We start from the raw sequence: 18739 nt of genomic DNA, 5'->3' as shown, positions 1-18739 counted from the left end.
GGGGTAGAATAATAAAGAGTATCTCCTGTCCTGTCCTGTCCCCTCTCCTCCCCTCCCCTTCTATCCCCTCTCCTCTTTTGAACTTTATTTTTTAAGCAATGGGGAACTATTGAAAGGTTTTGAGTGGGAGAATGACACCTGTAGGGCCTGATTATTCAGGAACATCTGTTTACACCCATTTCTTATTTTTAAATCCTAGGTGATATGCAATAGCCAAATATTTTTGTACTTTAAAATGAACACAGAGTATGTTGTACGTTATTCTGGGACAACTTGGTGTAGTTAACTACAAAAAATTTCACTTGAAGCTCCCTATTCCCATTAGTCAAATGGAAATCTCCTAAGTAAATTGTCACTCGCCGATTCGTCAGTTGACTGCCTGAGCTCAGTAGATGACTTGTTACCTGTCTCACAGAAGAGTTCTCAGTGGGGGATAGATGGGGCTCACACATGGCTGGACTGCAAACCAGGCATTATTTTAAAGGGTATTATTGCAGCTCCGCCCTCCTGTCTGTCTAGAAGTCAGATTCAAAGGACTCAATTGCTTGTCCATTGGATTTGGAGTCTTCTGAAAGGCCAATTTGCTGGAATTAAAAGAGGTCCAGCTTAATAAATGTGTCTGCTTGTCTAATAGATTTGAGCAAATGAACCTTAAAAGACTTGATTTAATTTAACATGCGACTCCAGACATCAGTGGCTGGTTGAAAACTCAAGGAGCCAGTTGAGAGTTCCAGCTTCCTGATGATAGTGAAACCAGCCGTGATGTTATAACAGCTGATGAAAAACAAAAGCAGTTTAGAAAAACAAAATTAGCTGCCTCCATTTCCTTAGCCTGGGAAGCCTGTGGCCCGTGGCCCAGAGGCCATTGTAAGCACCCTGCCCAATCTTGTTTGATGTGCCCTGGTGCTGAGTCTTGGCTGGCTGACCCACTGGGAGAGTCCCATCTGATTTCCTTAGATCCCTGAATTTCTCAGGATAGTGGAAGATCATAGGGAGCCACAATTCTGTGTGGGCAGAACTTGCCCACTCCCAAAGGAAACGAATTTTGAATTTTAACCCTGACCTCAGAGCTGACGCAGCTTTTGAAGTGGCATGAAAAGTGGTTGATAATAAATGTAAGAGTAGAAAAGCTTAGTGATGAAGTAGAAAGAACACTGAAAGACTGGGTTTTGAATTTATGTCTCTTCTACTTGTTATCTATGTGACCTTGAGCAAGTTGATCCCAGAATTCCAAAGATAGAAGGGACCCTCTATAAATGTTTATTGACTGACTCTCTTTGCTTAAAGATTTCAATGAGAGAGAGCATCTACTAGCTCCTGAGTCAATCTATTCCGCTTTTGTTTACCTCAAATTTTAGGAATATTTTTCAGAGGCAACACAGGGAAGTGTATAGTGAGTGTGGGACTTGCATTCTGGAAACCCTACGTTCAAATCCTGCCTCAGACACTCACTAGCTATGTCATCATGGGCAAGCATCTTGGCTGCAATTCCTCATGTATAAAACAAGAAGATTGGACTAGATGGGTTCTAAGGGAGTTTCTAACTCTCCATCTACAATTCTTTATTCCTTAATTCAATCTGAAATTTGCTCCTTTGCAACTTCCACCTAATATTATCCTCTGGCACAAAACAGAACAAGGCTGTTCCATCTTCCACAAGAAGCCCTTTAAATACTGGTACCTAATAATCATGCCCACCCCCCCCCCAGGCTTCTCTTCTCTAGGCTAAACATAAGGCTTTTCACCATCCTAGTTGTCCACATCTGGAAGTTCTCCAGCTTATCAGTGTTGTTCCTAAAATTGTATTTCTGCAACAGGCAACTGTCATCTCATCATGGCAGAATAAGGGAGGGCTCTCACATACATACATGCATGTATGTATACATATGTTTATATGTATATGTGTCTATGTGTATATATAGATGTGTATGTGTATGATATACCTACATGCATACACACACACACACATATATACACACAGAGAGAGAGAGAGAGAGAGAGAGAGAGAGAGAGAGATGTAGATATAGCTATAGAGATATTAATCTAAAATTATGTTAGCTTTTTTGACTGCCATGTTAGGCCCTTATACAGTCTGCAATCTACTAACATCCCAGGATCTTACCCCCTGCCCCTGCCCCAGGCAAACTGCTATCTAGTCATGCCTCCTTCCCCCATCTTGTACTTATAAAGTTGATATTTTTAAACCCAGGTATAAGATGTTACATTTATCTCTGCTAAATTCAATCCTCTTAGATTCTGCCCAACTCCCTCACCTATCAACAGCTTTTTGAATTCAGATTCTGTCAACCTGTGTGTTAGCTGTCCGTCCTTGCTTTGTATCAACTATAAATTTGATATGCAGACCAACTGTTTCTTCAAGTCACAGATTTTTTTTTTTAAATGTCAGGTAGCATAGGGCCAAGAATGGATCCATGTAGGTTCTCTACTGGAGCCCTCTTGCCAGGTTGATGTTGTGTCAACCTCACTTTGAGTTTGGCCATTCAATCAGTTTCAAAATACCTAACTATCTTGTGCTGTAGCTCATGTTCCTCCATCTTTCCCCCAAGAATAGCATAATCTGTTTTGTTAGGTACCAGATATAGGTCAACTACACACACGTGCGTGCGCGTGTGCGCGCACACACACACACGCACATGCACTCACACACACACACACACACACAGCATTCCCTTCATTTTTCCACTCTGGTAACCTCATCAAAAAGAGTAAATGAGTTGGATCCAGCATGATCTATGCTTGTTGCAGCCTTGCTGGTTCCTTTGAGATCAACTTCTTTTTCTTGGCTTTCCTTCTCTTTAATAATAGAGTTCATTTAGTAAATTCTAGAACTTTCTTGTACACCAGAGTCAAGCCACCTAGTTGATAATTTGCAAGCTCCCTGCCCTTCCTTTCTTTGAGAATTTATCTACATGATCTCATCAGATTCCTGTAATCCTGTGAGATACAGGATGCATTGTGGATGGCATGCTGAACCTTGATTAGAAAAGCTACCTTGATCTGCTTTTGTGTGACCATCACTTCAGTACCCAAACTCTCCGAGTCTCAGTTACTTCATCTTTAAAATGGGGATACAAACACCAGTAGTCCTGCTTCATGGAGTTGCTTTGAGGCTCAAATGAGGTAAAAAATGTGTGTAAAAGTGCTTACAAGTTTTACAACACTGTAGAAATGCTAGTTTTATTATTTGTATTATGGCCTCTGAGGTCCCTTTCCACTCTGAAATTTTCTGCTTCTGTGATGAGAGACAGGGAGTCAATAAGTGGGAAAGTTGAGAAGGAATCATTTTCCTTCCAAAGCAGCTAGAGAAGACTGGTCTGTAGGTGTCCTGACTAAAGGAGCTTTCAGTAGGTATGTCAAGCTGGTCCTCATCCTCTCATTTTAGACTTTAATGACCAGGCAGTAGAAGAACCGTGATCTCCATGAAGAATACCTCATTCTATTGTTATTCCTTTATTGTAGAATCAGAGATAGGGGACAGTGTAGAAAAGCTACCCTTGTCCTTGTCACACCAAAGGCCAGGAGATCCTTCCCTCTATTTCTGGATAATTAAAATTCCAGAATGAATAATAATCATTTGATAATGTCTTACATCTATATTTTAAATAGTATATTGTGGCTACAAAATGATTTTACATCCATTAACTCATTTGCTTCTTACACCACCCTGAGGTAAGGCAAGTATCATTATCTCCATTTTATAGATGAGGAAATTAAGGTTCAAAAGAGTTAAATGACTCTCCCAACTCCATAGAACTTAAGTAGTTTTATTGTGATTAAGCGTTGGAGGGAGTATGTACACTCATGTCTTCTGAGTCTAGGCCAGTTGTTCTAGGCAGCTAGGTGGTGTGGTGGATAGAGTGGTAGTCCTAGAGTCAGGAAAATGTTCATTTAAATATCACGTCACACTTACTAAACACTTTAACCCTGGGCAAGTCACTTAACCTCCGTTTGCTTCAGTTTGCCCACCTGCCTCAGAGGGTGGTTGTGAAAATAAAATGGATTATTTTTAAAAAGTACTTCACAAACATTCAAGTGGTATTTAAATGCTATTAGCATCACTATTACTATTACTTCTACATTATGCTGCTTCAATCACAGCTGCTAGTAAGTCGTACCAATTAAATTTATTTGATCTCCCTAATTAGGAATTAAGGCTCCGTGGGGGTGTGGGAGAGGCAGGTGAATAAGATGATGATTAAAGTATTCTTGAGTTAATCAGGGGAAGAATCCAGTGACTTCCAGGAACTAGGAATGAGTGGTGTTTCTTTTTCTTTGATGTCTTTCAGCCCCTGATCACCTTGAACAGCAGCATTTCCTTCATGTTCACCTCTGAAGGACTGAACACCATAACAGTCCAGGTGGCAGCTGGCAACGCCCTCATCCAGGACTCGAAAGATATTGCGGTGCATGGTAAAATCAAAGCACTACCATTGCATCTCCTGTTGGTCCCCAGCCATTCAGCAAAAGTTACACCTCCCCACTGCCCCCAGCAGGCAGTAGAAACCTTTGCAGAATGAGTAAAAAGCCAAACCCCAGCTCTTTTTCTCCTCTGAGTGAACTAGGATGAAGTGACAGTGGGGGCAGGGCAAGAAGAGCAGTACAGCTCCTGCCCCATTGTTTGCACCATATGTTGTCAGCAAACACAGTTTTCCCCATGACTCTGTAGTTACAACAAGTGGGCGGGTGAGTAGGGACTACACACTGCAAAGCATCCTGAGTTAGGGAAATGCCGGGTCAAGAATACTGAGATGGTGAGTTCACTAAGTTGCTAGTCTGCATTGACAGAGGGGTCTCTCTATCAGGGTCGCTCTTTCAAAGGAAAAAGAAAGTAGCTGTCGACATTATCAAGTTAGGAATGCCTTTATCTGGACTAATACTGTTCCTAAGTACATATGCATGTATGCTAGTCACCGGCTCCATGTGGCTGTCCAGTCTGGTTGGTCCAGCAACCCTGGTGATGCTAATGAATCCAGTTTTTACGTATTCATGACATTTAGTGGGAGGACAGACAAAAGTACAAGGAGTAGGGGAAAGTATGATGGAGTAGTAAAGTTGTCCCTACCTGGCCCCATTATTTAAGGCTTCTTGTAAAGTCTGTTATGGTATCAGCCTTTGCAGCAAGACTATTGCTCTTCTGGGATTTCACACAGAATGTCTATTTTCAGAATTTGTGTATTTCAGAAAATGGATCTTTTACAGTGAGTACACATTTATAGTCCAGAATTAATAGGGCTGGCTTATGGAGGTGAATAGACCTGTTTCCAATAACCAAAGTTCTATTACTTCCTGGTGTACAAACTTCAAAGTAGCATAATCGCTGGACTGACTGACTTTCCCCACCCTTTCTTTACCTGTATCTGTCTCTCTCCCTGTCTCTTTCTCCCTCTGTGTCTCTGTCTCTCTTTCTGCCTCTCTCTCTGAAGAGTATTTTCAGTCACAGTTACTGTCATTCTCACCCAATCTGGATTACCATAATCCTGACATCCCTGAGTGGAGACAAGATATTGGCCAAGTTATCAAGCGGGCTCTAGTCAAAGTAGGTTGACTTTCCTTCTACCAAGCAATTGAAGGTGGGGTAGGGGAGGTGTAAAAGAAAAGATATAAAGTTAGAAGGCTATTTCAGGAAGAATCACCGAAGTGGGGGGGGGCGGAGCTAATAAAAGTAGTAAACGTGGTTTTACATTTCTTCTTTCCTGCCATCTGGGGATTGGTTGAAGACAACACTGGAGGTGTTTAATTGGGTGTAGGGGAGGGCGATGAAGGCTCAAGGAACTGGGGTTGAGGATGTCTTTAAATATTTAAAGGGCTATCATATCAAAGAGGAACTGCACTTGTTCTTGGCTAAAAAAAGACATTAACAGAAAATAGAAATAAAGCCAGAGGAAAACAGTTTTTGCCTTATCACAAGGCGAAAAGGTGTCAAATAATTACAACTATATAAAAATAGAATAGGCCACCTCAGGGAGTAGTGAGTTCTCTGTCACTGGAGTTATCTAAGCAGCTGGGTGACCACTTGTTGGGTATAAGTGAAGGCAAGTGGTTGAACTAGATGACTTTTGAGATTTCTTCCAATTCTAAAGTTCTATCGATTCAGCCAGTTTCCTATAGTGAAACAAAAGTTATTCTTTGGCAGAATGATCATATTTCAAGGCATCCTCACTAAGAGAGAGGATTCACAAATGGTGAAAGTTTGATTGTTTAATCTATTTGGATATCTTCTAAAATGCAGAGCTTGGCATGATACCTAATGCTGTGGCCTCTGAAGGGTAAATTCCATTTCATTTCGTTATTGGAGTGATTGACCGTCCTCCTACATCACACAGACTGGCAGAGGAAAAGCTTGTTATCTGTAGAGAGAAAAAATGCCCCTTCCAGATGTTGGCACCATAGAGCAAAACCTGATTTTCCTCTTTCTGGTCATGGCTCTGTGATTTTGTGCCCTGCTCTTTTCTGGTCAGTGCATCTTCAATGATCCAGAAGTTTAAGATGGTTAACCATGACCACTCCATCGCAATCAATCAAATTTTTAATATATTATTAAATATCTACTATGTGCAGAACACTGTGATAGAGAAATGCAAAGTTGAGAGAAAACTGAATACCCTTGCTATGAGCTTATGTTTTTTTTTTTTCCTGGAAGATATGGCCCGTACACAGCTAGATACTCTGGTCACTGTTATTTGTCACAACATCTCTGCAGGTCACCAGTGTCCCAGAAGACCAGATTCTAGTGGCAGTGTTCCCTGGACTCCCTACCTCAGCTGAACTCTTCATCCTTCCCCACAAAAACATGACTGAGAGAAGGAAAGGCAACGAAGCAGACCTGGAGCAAGTGAGTGAAAGAAAGCACCAAGACTAGGAGATGGGGGAACAGGACATCCTTAATCTCATTATTCTTCTCTCTACATATCCCATGCATACACCCTTTTATCAGAAAACAGCTGCATTTTTGTACCCTGTACAGCTGTCATCCATAAAGCTCTTCCTTCTCCAACACCAATTTGTTAGTGCTTCAGGTTCCAATCACCACCAAAGTATTATTAGGACTCCTCATCTCAGTTTCAAGGTGTTCTTGTCTTCTTGAAGGCTATGTCAGCAGAAAGCCATCCCTGGTATGTCCTATCAAGGCAGATAGGCTTCAAGAATGAGGTCCATGACTGTATTTCAGTCATCTTGGGAATGGCATATGTGACACAGTTCACCATTATGTTTTCAAAAGAATTATTACTTTTAGATCTACAGACATTCTCAAGATCCACCTGTTAGGCCATAGGACGGATTTCTCTACATTGGTTGAGGGAAGAGCCATGTCAATGGTGTTACAGATACTTGGGATTGCCATTAAGGTTCCAGAGCAAAGGTCCTTAACCATGTTTATATGGCATAGACCCATTGTCAGTCTGGGGTAACCAATGAATCTCTTCTCCAAATTCTGTTTTTAAATGAATGAAATACATAGGATTATTTTGTTGAATCAATTACATTGAGGCACTGTTATAAAAATATTTTTAAAATATGTTCATATCTTCATAGCTAGGCATAAAGGTGCATACCTATAATCTCTGGTACCAGAGAGGCTGGGTAGATCACTTGAGCTTGGAAGTCCTGAAGTACAGTAGGGCTAAAGTCAATCATGTGGCTGTCTGCACAAAGTCTGACATCATTGTGGTGAACCGGAAGAGCAAGGGGCTACACGTCTGTCTAAAGAGAGACAAACTTAGCCAGGTCAGAATCAGAGCTGGTGAAAGGTTCTGTGCCCATCAGCAGTGGGATTGGGCCCAGGAGTAACTGCTACAATTCCAGCCTGAGCAAGACAGGGAGACCTTGTCTCCCGCTGAGTAACCAACTAACTAAATGAATAAATAAATGAAAAGGTAAAGAAATGAATAAACAAATGACTTAATTGAGAAGCTATTTAAGAAAAAGAACATTAAAATTATAGACCCCAGGTTGAGAACTCTGAAGTGTTCTTTGTCTAATCCCATGCAATAGTCCTTGGTCGGATTGGTACCTCAGCTAGTTCTTGGTAACTCAGATGGTTAAGCACATCTCTCAGATCACAACCAGCCCTCCTATGTGAGTGTTTGGCATCTCTGCAGAACCTTAACTAGGGATATTTTCCACTGGAGTGAAAACAGTTGGCAGGAGTGGGCAGGTGGTAGTGATACAAAGGACAATCTAACTACCAGGGATAGTTCTGGCACACAGGATGGCAGAGGAAAAGCTTGCTGTCTGTGGAGAGAAAAAATGCCCCCTCCAGATGTTGGCACAAGAGGACAAAACCTCATTTTTCTTGTTCTGGTTATGGCTCTCTGACTTTGTGCCCTGCTGCTTTCTACCCCTCAAAGCCCTGTCCAGAAAGTTGGAGAAGAGAAAGTATTTGAGTTTTTCTCTGTGTGCTGGGAAAGTTCGTTTCTTATCTCCTAACTCGGAGATCCTGAACAATTTAAGCTCTTCTTCCATGGAGAAAATGAATTGCTTTTAGATAGGACTCCCTGGGGAGAGACAGATTGACTTATCTTGCCTTGGCTAAGGAAACAGCTTTTCCCCAAGATTGTCCAAAGGGATTGTGATTTACCAGTGTCTTCAAGTGGGTAGAGGAGCACCAATGGGTGCAAAGCACTAGAAGCTACAGAAAACTTCCTTAACCCATCATCTCCTCTCCTTTAGCCTCCTGAGCATCAGTTCTCTGTGTTTGGGGGAGACCTGGCAACTGCAGGTCTACCTTCAAAATGGAAGTAAAAGAAAACAGAGGGGGGATGGGCATGGTGAGTTAAAGGGGCTGCAGTGGAAATGTGGCTGGAGCAAAGGTAAAGTGTTCCTTAGCTTCCTATAGTCTGTGTTGAGGGCTTGATCCATACTGTAGGTGGCTTTCTGACCCAAAGGACAATTGGATTGTCCTATGTACTACCACCACTTGCTCACCCACTCCAACCTTCCTTAGATTAATGACTTCATGATAGCTCAGTAGAATCACGTGGCCTTGGAATTGGGAAGATCTGAGCTCAAATCCTGCCTTTAGATACTCACTGTGTGACCCTGGGCAAGTCACTTAACCACTCTGAGCCTCAGTTTCTTCATCTGAAATACAGAGATTATAATAGCACCTACCTTGTCGGATTGTCGAAATGAAATAATATATGTAAAATATGAAATGAAATGATATAATATATGTATTAATATCTGTAACATTTGAAATAATATATGAATGAAATGAAATAATATGAAAATGACATAATATATGCAATTTTTTTTGCAAACCCTAAAAAGCTACATAAATCAGAGGTTCTTAAGCTTGGATCCATGGCTTATTTTATAAAAATGTTTCTATAACAATAATTAGTTATTTATGTAATGGTATAATATTAATTTCTCTCATCACTGTATTTCAATATGATTGGTTTCCTTTGTAAGCCTTTTTATTTTATTTTATGCTTTTAGAAGCATTCTCCTGAGATGGGGTCTGTGGGCTTCGTCAGACAGCTAAATGAGATCTATTACCCAAAAATAGTTATGTACCCATGATAATGGTGTTAGCTATTATTACTATTCTTGTTGCTATAGAAAGAGTAATGGATTTGGACTCAAATCCCGGTTCTGCTGCTTTCTACCTGTGTTTCCTTGAGCAAATCACTTGACCTCTGGACCTCAGCTTTCTCAGATGTAAAATGAGGGGATTAGCCAAGATGATCCCTAGGCCTAACTTCAAGATCTGCTTCTTGGATCCCATGTACATGTCCCTCTGGCAGCCCCCAGTCCTGCAATGGTGATAGCTCTGAGAAGCCTTCCGTGAGTAGAAGGATTGTGCATTGGAGTTGGCCAGAAATAAATCAGGCTTCTCAATGAGTACATCACTTTTACCAGACCTCTTTATTCTGAAATAGCAAGTGACATGTGTGAACTATATTTGGAAGCTACAATATCCATCCATTTAGATAAATAGGTAATTATGGTGATGAATAGCAGCTGTGATATTAAGGCGAGTAAGGGAAGATAAGAGTTGGGAACAACAGCCTGAGTCTGCTAAAGCTTTCATGCTGGAATTATGGAGTGATTAAATCAACTTTCCACATGCTTAGGCCTGCTGGAGAAAATGAAGTAGGAAAAATGATGCCTAAGTTTTTGGTGGCGGGCCTTCGCTTTTTTTCTGCTTTGCTCCCCATTGTCCAGTCAATGATTGGGCAGGGGGGAGTGGGGGCAGGGAGAAGGAGGACCATTGGAAGGTGCTTTTTTTTTTTTCCAGAACTCTTCAGGAAGTTTCCTCCTCTTTACCCACTTGGTGCAGTTGGAGGAACTGATGATGGTTTGACAAGCACTGGCTGCTAGGTGGAGCAGTGGATAGTGGAGAGAGTCCTAGACCTGGAGGCAGGAAGACCTGAGTTTAAATCCCTCCTCAGACACTCTGCGTGACCCTGACCAAGTCCCTTAACCTCTCTCAGCCTCAGTTTCCCCATCTATAAAATAAAGAAAGTGACTTGATAACCTCTAAGGTCTCCTCCAGTTCTAAGCCTACGATCCTATGACCTATAGTGAAGCTGTTTGTTGAAAGGTCACAGATAGGCTCAATAAATTGTTTGGCTTCAGGCTATTCCCCAAGGTCTTGATCACACCAACCGATACCGCATCAGACCCAAGCTCCAGGTCGGTATGGTTATGGAAACCAGGTGCCAAATGGACATCAGCATTGCAGGCTAGAAAAGGTACTAGAACAGGAATTGAGGCCTGAGTTCAAGTCCTGAGCCTAACTCATTGTGTAGTCTGGATTACACTTCTTGATCTTGACTATGAGGATCATACTACCTGCCTCCCGTAATAAGATCAAATAAAAGACCTTTGTATCATGATATAAGAGATTAAGTAAGAAAATCTACATAAAAGCACTTTCTTTGGACTTTGATACCCCATTATAGCACCAAGAGTCACATATTTATCAAAGTTCTTTCTGAATTTGTTTTTTTTATTAACCAGAGAAGATTTTTCCTAATCTTTGACCTTCTCTCTCTTCTTTGAATCCTCACCATTCTAGTGAAAGAGAAAAGCCATTGCCTCCCCATCTACCCTTCTGTCTTTTTGTCTTGCAGATCGCAGAACTCCTGTTCAATGCTCTAAACCAGAACTTGGTCCAGTTTGAGCTAAAGCCAGGGGTCCAAGTCATTGTCTATGTCACTCAGTTGACATTAGGTGAGTTCTCACAGGGGAGGGGAGGCGGTGCTGGGGGCTGTGATTTCCAATCTTTAGAAGGAGAAGGAAGTAAAAGTCTTTCCTCTCAGATTCTATAAAAGATGCCTTTTAGAAGCTCCTTTGTTTTTAGTGACCTGATAAAAATCCTAACCATGTATGAATAATAACAGGATAGAGAGAAAATGCTGGATCATAAGTAAACAGATTGCTGTGTATCTTTGGGTGAATAACGTTGCTTTCTGGGCTTCCATTTCCTTGCTTATAAATTGAGACCATTTGGTGAATTGATATTTAAGGTCCCTTTCAGATCAACATATTCTAGAAATGTTGGATAGGAGGTTGGACTAAATCTCAGTCATTGTACACAGCGGAGAATGTAGATGACGCTTGATAGTAGTGATATTGAGGTCCTTCCTGCAATATGCTTGTTCCTGACCCAGAATGGTCAGCTCTGAGAGTTTATGCTCCTTAAATTATTCCAGTGAATGGAGCGCCCCATAGACAAATGTGGAAGCTTCCAGAGCACCAGACCAGCTGTGCTTATGAGGGTTCAATAGAGAAACAGAGTGAAATATTTCATTATTATTTCACCTTGAATGCCCGAAGTTACTTTATACAATAGTCATCCCAAAGCACTTTGAGTAGACAGAGAACATTCTAGCCTTCCTCCCACTTTCCTCAGCTGGGCATAGATTGCCTAAAAAATGGTGAGTTTACTCAAGCAGAGTCGCTGTGATCCTTTATCTGAGAAACAATGGTCCATGGCTTTCTCCCTGATGGAGGCCATGAGCTCAAAACAAAATGCTGCTTGTGTGCATGAATTGCCTTTGCTCAAACATCAGGTGAGGCAAGAGGAGCCAACAGATACCACCCAGTTAAGTAAAACACCCGACTGACTGGCCTCCTTTCTCAGGGCAGGGCTGGCACTTTCCCCCTTTCTCCCCCTCCTCCATCCCAACATAAGAACACTTGTAGAGAACTCCCTAGTATTTTTTATTCCTTTCAGCCCCACTTGTGGACTCCAGCACAGGGCATAGCAGCTCAGCAATGTTGATGCTTTTGTCTGTGGTATTCGTGGGTTTGGCTGTCTTCTTGATCTACAAGTTTAAAAGGTAAGTGCCAGCCACTTTCAATGTTTACCCTGGTAATTGGGTATGGAGAGGAAAGAATGGTGAGTCCTTATCTTCCTTGTACCTAGACCCTACCTCCCCTTCCAGCCTAGCCTAGCCTAATCAAATGGACAAAAACTTCATTTGGTAATTGCACACAGTGTGTTAGAGTGGATGACAGTCACAGCTGCATCTGTTTTTCTATGGTCTCCAATTAACTTTAGCCTTGTGTTGGTCTGACTTTGTTCAGTTATAAACTCCTTGAGGTTAGGATTCCCTGTCTTATTTATCTTTGCACCTAGGGCAAGGTGCACTTAGTAAATCATTACTTGTTGAAAACATGTATGAAAAAAATAGATGAATCGAAGGATGAATAAGTGCATAGATGAGTGGTGGGTAGATGAATGGCTGGATGAATTGGACAAATAATTAGTGGACTGAGTAGTCTCTTTGCTCCAAGTGAAGTATAAAGAAGCAAAAGGAAAAATCTGAAAAAAAGTAGTCTCATTTCTTTCTGTTTCTCTCTTTGATATTCAAGTTCATCTCTGCAGTCACACATCCTTCCCACTGGAAGTTCTCACTCCTCAGAATGGCCCTGACTCCCTACCCCTCTGAAACCCCAATGACCCAGGAGGCTCTAGCAGGAAATAGCTTTTCACACCTTAAATGATTTTTTAAAGAAAAAAAAATCTCACTTCACAAATTTAACTGAGCAATAACTCAGTTAACATTCACATGCTAAAAATATCCACCTTCCATCTCTCAGTTTTCCTAATCAATTTCCTTTTAAAAACTTAAGGAGGAAAAAAAAAACAACCCTGCATGTGTTGAGGAACAATTTCTAAAATCAATGGGAGTGGTGTCATAAAAGGATAGTTCAGGACATGAAAGTATAATCAATATTTCTGTTCCATTAGTCCCCAACTGTAAGTCCCCATATTAGCAAATAAGGATATGTTCCACTGACTAGCCCCTTTGGCAGAAACTTCATAACCAGAGGCAGAAATAAGATAACAGTATATGGCATCTAAGGTGAGACATAGAACAGGGTGGAGGCTACAGAATGAAAAATCATTAAATAATAATGTCATAAGTGCTACCAGGCATTGTATGGAGACAGAACAGGTTCTATGTAGGTTGAATCCAGAAAACTGCATGACATGGGGACTAAGGGACTCCAGCCTTCACCCAGATCCTGGCTGCTGCCCCCTCTGCAGTCAGAAGTCCTAGAATACCTTTCAAGGGCTTTATCTGCTTCCCCTCCCCAGATCTGGCCACCTAAGTGCTGAGGCCTGAAATGCTTTTAACAAAGGACCAAAATTTTCTTTCTACAGTGAAGGCAAAAAAGCTTCAAATGCCCAGTTGAATTTCAGCTTAAATCAGTCAGTGCATATAAGTGAAAATTTTTCCGATCTTTCTTTGATTTGGTGGGAGAAGGGAAAAGACTGGGGAAGGGAGAGTGAGTGGTTTACTGATACAGGAAGTAGAGCCTAGGGAAAAAAAGGAAAAAAAAACTTGGAGACTTTGTTTAGGGCTGGGACAGAATCAGTGCCTGGAGGTACCTTTGTTATGTCAGACAGTATTGCTGAGTCCTGTGATTTATAAAGATTCCCTTTTTAAAATTTTTCTCCCCTTCTTTTCCTTCTTGGTTTTACTTTGAACACTATTTACCTCCTTAAAATGAGCTTCATTAAGTGAGGTGGCACTATATGGCAAATTCTCTTTCTCTCAATACCACTTCAGGAGCAATTCTATCCCTTTTGGGGTGCCAAACAATCCACAATTCACTATGGGGCTATATGAGAACTACAGTGTCGATGCAATAAACTCAGACTTTTTCAAAAGTAACCAGCAATCTGCATACTTTCTCTTGGATATCAAAGAATTCTGGAGTTACTCCCCACACTAGCCAAAGCTTTAGGCCCACTTCCCACCCATGGATGCCTCCTTTCTTTTCTCTCTTCCTGCCAGGTCAGCTGCATCTGTAAATCTTTCAGTTCCATTAGGCACAAAGAATCACAGCGGCTATGAGTGCCTGGCTGGCGGACACAGTCTTTGCTTCCATATCTTCTGGGGAAATTGAGCTTTCCAGATCATTGGCTTGGCTGTGCTTTCAAAAATCAAACCTTTCTCTTTGCAGCTCCCTGATCATTGCCCCCAGGGGTTGACCAACAGGAGAAGAAGGTCTGAGTCACATTGCCAGCCCTAACTACACTTTAAGTAAATGTAAGACTGCTGTACCCATCTGGTGTGTGGATGTTATCCACATCTAATAACATGGCTGTTATTTTCTGCTGTCTCAAGAAATAATAATATAAATCAAAGACAATCGTGATCTTGCCTTTCCCAGAGGTCTGCCTGAGCGGATGCTCACCCTCACAGAGAACTGGACTCAACCCACTAAGACATCTAATTTCTTGGGACAATGTTTGAAGCAGCTAAAATACTTTGAGGCTTTACCAGCCCGGCCTTGCCATTGTAATCTTACCTCCATAGCTGACTTCACTGTCTAATACTATCTCTGAAACCTCTCTGAAGGTCTCTAGACACATTATGTGTGAGCCACAAACAAAAATAATGCTTGTTAGCTGGAAGTTAATAGGAAGAGAATCAGGCTCTGTCTCAGGAGGCCCAGGTTCCAATTCTGTCTGACATTTAGGCTGACCTAAGGAAAGTCTTCTAATCTTTCTGCAAAATGAGCTAATATTTTTTCTTCCAGTGTCCCAAGACCCTTGAAAAAAATTGAAAACAAAATGCTGAAGCACTCCATCCAAGCTTGTGGCACTGTGCAGATACGAAAATAGAATTTTCTGCCATCATATCATTGGACAAATTGGGAAATGGCCAAAGGAAAATCTGGTTAAAACTTCTTCACATCTTTACATTGATTCACATCTTCAGATAAATGCTTCATCTGTCCCAGAGTAGAATAAATGGGAGGGGAAGCCACTATTTTAAATATAGTTAAGCCAGAGTAGATTAACAATATGTACTTTTATGATTAAACAGAATCTCCAACCTAAAATGCCGCTTTTTTATCTATATAAGGAGAAGGCAGCCTGGGCTTGCATGAATTTTTAATTCTGCGCATTCAAAAAATTTGCCTCTCGCAGCTTCTCACATTGTCTTCTCATTAGGGCCCTTGAAGCCTGAATCTCTTGACCCACTTTAAAAGATCAGGGATAGTTCGGTCCATCAACAAACATAGATCTATAAAATACACATCTATATATGACAGACTTACCCTTAGCCCAAAGGAGAGGCTGATAGAGTGTATTTGGTTTATTTAAATATTTCTGTCCAGTTGTTTCCTGAGACAACTTCAGTAAAAGGTTAGTGTAAAACTATGGATTTGGCTTTAAGGGAGGGCACAGTTATTCAGTCGCTTCTGACTCTTGGTGACCCCATTTGGAGTTTTCTTGGCAAAGATACTGGAGTGGTTTGCCATTTCCTTCTCCAGCTCATTTTACAGATGAGTAACTAAGGCAAACAGGGTTAGGTGACTTGCCCAGGGTCACACAGCTAGTAAGTGTCCTTGGCCAAATTTGAACTCACAAAGTTGAGTCTTCCAGATTCCAGGCCTGGCACTCTATCCACTGTGCCACCCAGGACATAGTTTCCATCTTAACTAGTACATTTTTCCTGTACAACAGATCTCTACTTATTTTGGAGGAATTTACCTTTGCTTTGCCAGGCTCTAGGATAGGCTCTGCCACTAACAAGCTATATAGTGCTGGGCAAGGCCATTGCCCTCTGTAGGCCACAATTTGTTCATCTGTAATATGCAAGGTTGCAAGACTGGGTCTAGGGTAAGACTCTGTGCTCCCCTCCTCCTCTGATTCAGCTGTGTTTGGTTCTGTCCTAAAAAGCCAGTGTGATGCCATTATCTCAAACACCATGAACTCTTTTCTATTAATATGTAATAATCACAGACCACGAAGTAGGAGAGTAGGGATCCGAAGTGGAGTTTAGAGGCTTGTCTAGACAGCTGATGATCCATCAGGGGTGCTCCTGATGGTACACTGGAAAGAATGGTGAATGTAGGAATGAGAATATCTGCATTTAAATTCACCACTATGCTGCAAACTCCTCATGTAATCTTGATGGCCACTCTTTTTCCCTCATCTGCAAAAGGAGGAGTTTATATTCAAAGCTAATCTTCACATGGTCTTTTTCCACATTTGATTGTTTTACTGATGCTAGAAAGCTCTTCTTTGTCCGCAGAGCTTTCTTTCCAATGAAAAAGAATTCCATGTTTTGATTTGTCTTAACATGTCGCTAACCTGCTCTACTAAGAGGTATTGCTACTCTTTTGTGTCACCACAGGAAAATTCCCTGGATTAACATCTATGCCCAAGTTCAACATGACAAGGAGCAGGAGATGATTGGGTCAGTGAGCCAAAGTGAAAATGCTCCCAAAATCACCCTCAGTGACTTTACAGAGCCCGAGGAGCTACTGGACAAAGAACTGGACACACGGGTCATAGGTAAATGTGCTCTACATCCAGCCTTTCCTGGGCACCTAAAACTTTAAGTCAAGTTATCGCCTATGGCAGAGGACCCCCAGGCCATTTATGGCCCAATAACACTCTCCACTGTGGCCAGAACCAGCTTAAGGTGTCATTGGGAGATATTTAACAAAATAAATAAAAATGCAGTAAAACAGATAACATTACATTTTAAAGCTAAGTCAATATGCAGTCTGCAGAGATCCTTAGGCATGGATTAGTGGCCTTCCATTTCTATTTGAATTTGACAACACTGTCCTATGGGCTAGTTAGTCCAAAGAAGCCTTATTTTCCCTATATTTCTAAGTCACTCTCTGAGGATCCCAAATGATAGGAACAAATATTTCTCATGTTAGATTCTGAAAGAGTATTTGGTGAAATTGCTTCATGGACAGATCTTGAGAGGAAAGCATTTAGGATTGCCTCACAAAGGGGAACGAGTGAAGAGGATGAGGGGCTGGAGGGAAGGAAGCAGAACTGGGTCTCTTCCATGTCTGCTTGTTCACAAGTATTGTTAAAATCTGTAGTTCTTAACTATCCATGTCAGGCAAAGAAAAGAAGTGTTGCTGTTGACCACCTGTCTGAGACTCTCTATTTATGTGTCTTATCACCCCTACAGGTGGTGTTGCCACCATTGCCAACAGCGGAAGCACAAAGGAAATCCCCAACTGCACTAGTGTTTAATGTGGAGAAGCCCCTTGGTCTACAACCCTTCTGATTTTTTTTTATTCTTGATGATCACAGTTCTTCTTATTATTATGGGGGAGGGGGAGGAAAACTATCCTTTTTTTAATCCTCTTCTACCCCAGAGTCCCCTTCACAAACAGAGGATATTGGAGGAAGGCCTTCTTAAGCAATTAAAATGTCCCAAGAATCCATAACTGTGTTCCTGTCATAGTGGAAGGCTTTCCTCCAGCTGCTTCTGTGCCATCTTCTGCCAGTGGCAGCTCAAAAGCAGGACTTTCTATGTCCTCCTGGGCTCTACCTTGTTTTGGTTGTTGTTCTTGTCTTTTTACACACACAAACTCACCAAACCACACAGACACAAACCCATGATCTAGCCTGCTTCTGTTGGGCCCCAGTGGGAGAGGAAATAGCTCCCAGAAGCAGGTGGCGTCATCTTGAGAGGCCCTGCTTAGTGCATGTCAACACTGAAGAGACCAACGATGAAGAGGACAGCATATTGTAGATAATGACAATGTAAATAGCTTTTTATTTCCTGGGAAATAATTTAATGTTTAGTAAAAAAAGAAAAAGAAAAAAGGAAGAAACTCTGTGTGCATACACACACACACACACACACACACACACACACACACACACACTAACACTAAAAATGGACAAATCCACCAGAAGCCTGTTTGGCAAGTATGAATTCTGGACCAAGTCCAGTTGTCTGTCACATTTAACTCTTTCATCTCTGTGTCCACAACATAGCTGTTTCCTATTCTGTATATAAAAAGGGGAATTCTTTTAGACAGAAAAGATTGGAATGATGTGACATCGCAATACACAGAGTTCTCTGTGTTCCCCAGATGGCATAGCATGGCTTTCAAGATACAGTCAAAAAGTGCACTGTTACCTGACATGAAGGTTTCCCTCCCCAAAGCACTAGGAAGACAGTATTGCCTAATAGGAAATCAGCCTGATTATGAAGTATATTAGGAAATTCTGATTCTAATTCCTTCTACCTATAAGGGCACACTGAATGTGTTTTCTTAGTCCAAGAAGATACTCCTTGCTGAACTCAGTTGAATGGTAGGTGGAAGATGGGAACGGTTAGTAGATTGGTAGCATGGGTCTGGCCCATGTACATTTTATAGGCCAAATAGTAATCTAGTGGTCTGATGATCTTAGTCAACTCTGCAACGCTGTGATATTTCATTGTCAGGAGTATGCACCTTTCTTAAAGTCAAGTGT

General features: G+C 41.5%; 1 protein-coding gene across 1 annotated transcript in view; it reads left to right on the top strand.

Moving 5' to 3' along the window:
* SORCS3 (sortilin related VPS10 domain containing receptor 3) overlaps positions 1-18061 on the top strand; it is a 677345-nt gene extending 659284 nt beyond the window's left edge. The window contains exons 21-27 of the mRNA XM_036737057.1: positions 4308-4431; positions 5445-5557; positions 6722-6853; positions 11103-11202; positions 12209-12314; positions 16638-16798; positions 17439-18061. Of these exons, the coding sequence (XP_036592952.1) occupies positions 4308-4431; positions 5445-5557; positions 6722-6853; positions 11103-11202; positions 12209-12314; positions 16638-16798; positions 17439-17503 (801 nt within the window). The 3' untranslated portion in view covers positions 17504-18061. The remainder of the gene's footprint in view (positions 1-4307; positions 4432-5444; positions 5558-6721; positions 6854-11102; positions 11203-12208; positions 12315-16637; positions 16799-17438) is intronic.
* The last annotated feature ends 678 nt before the right edge of the window (positions 18062-18739 follow it).

Source organism: Trichosurus vulpecula, chromosome 8, assembly GCF_011100635.1.
Source record: "Trichosurus vulpecula isolate mTriVul1 chromosome 8, mTriVul1.pri, whole genome shotgun sequence".
NCBI lineage: Eukaryota > Metazoa > Chordata > Mammalia > Diprotodontia > Phalangeridae > Trichosurus > Trichosurus vulpecula.
Note: the sequence above shows the minus strand (reverse complement) of the source record. Positions and strands in the feature narration are given on the sequence as shown.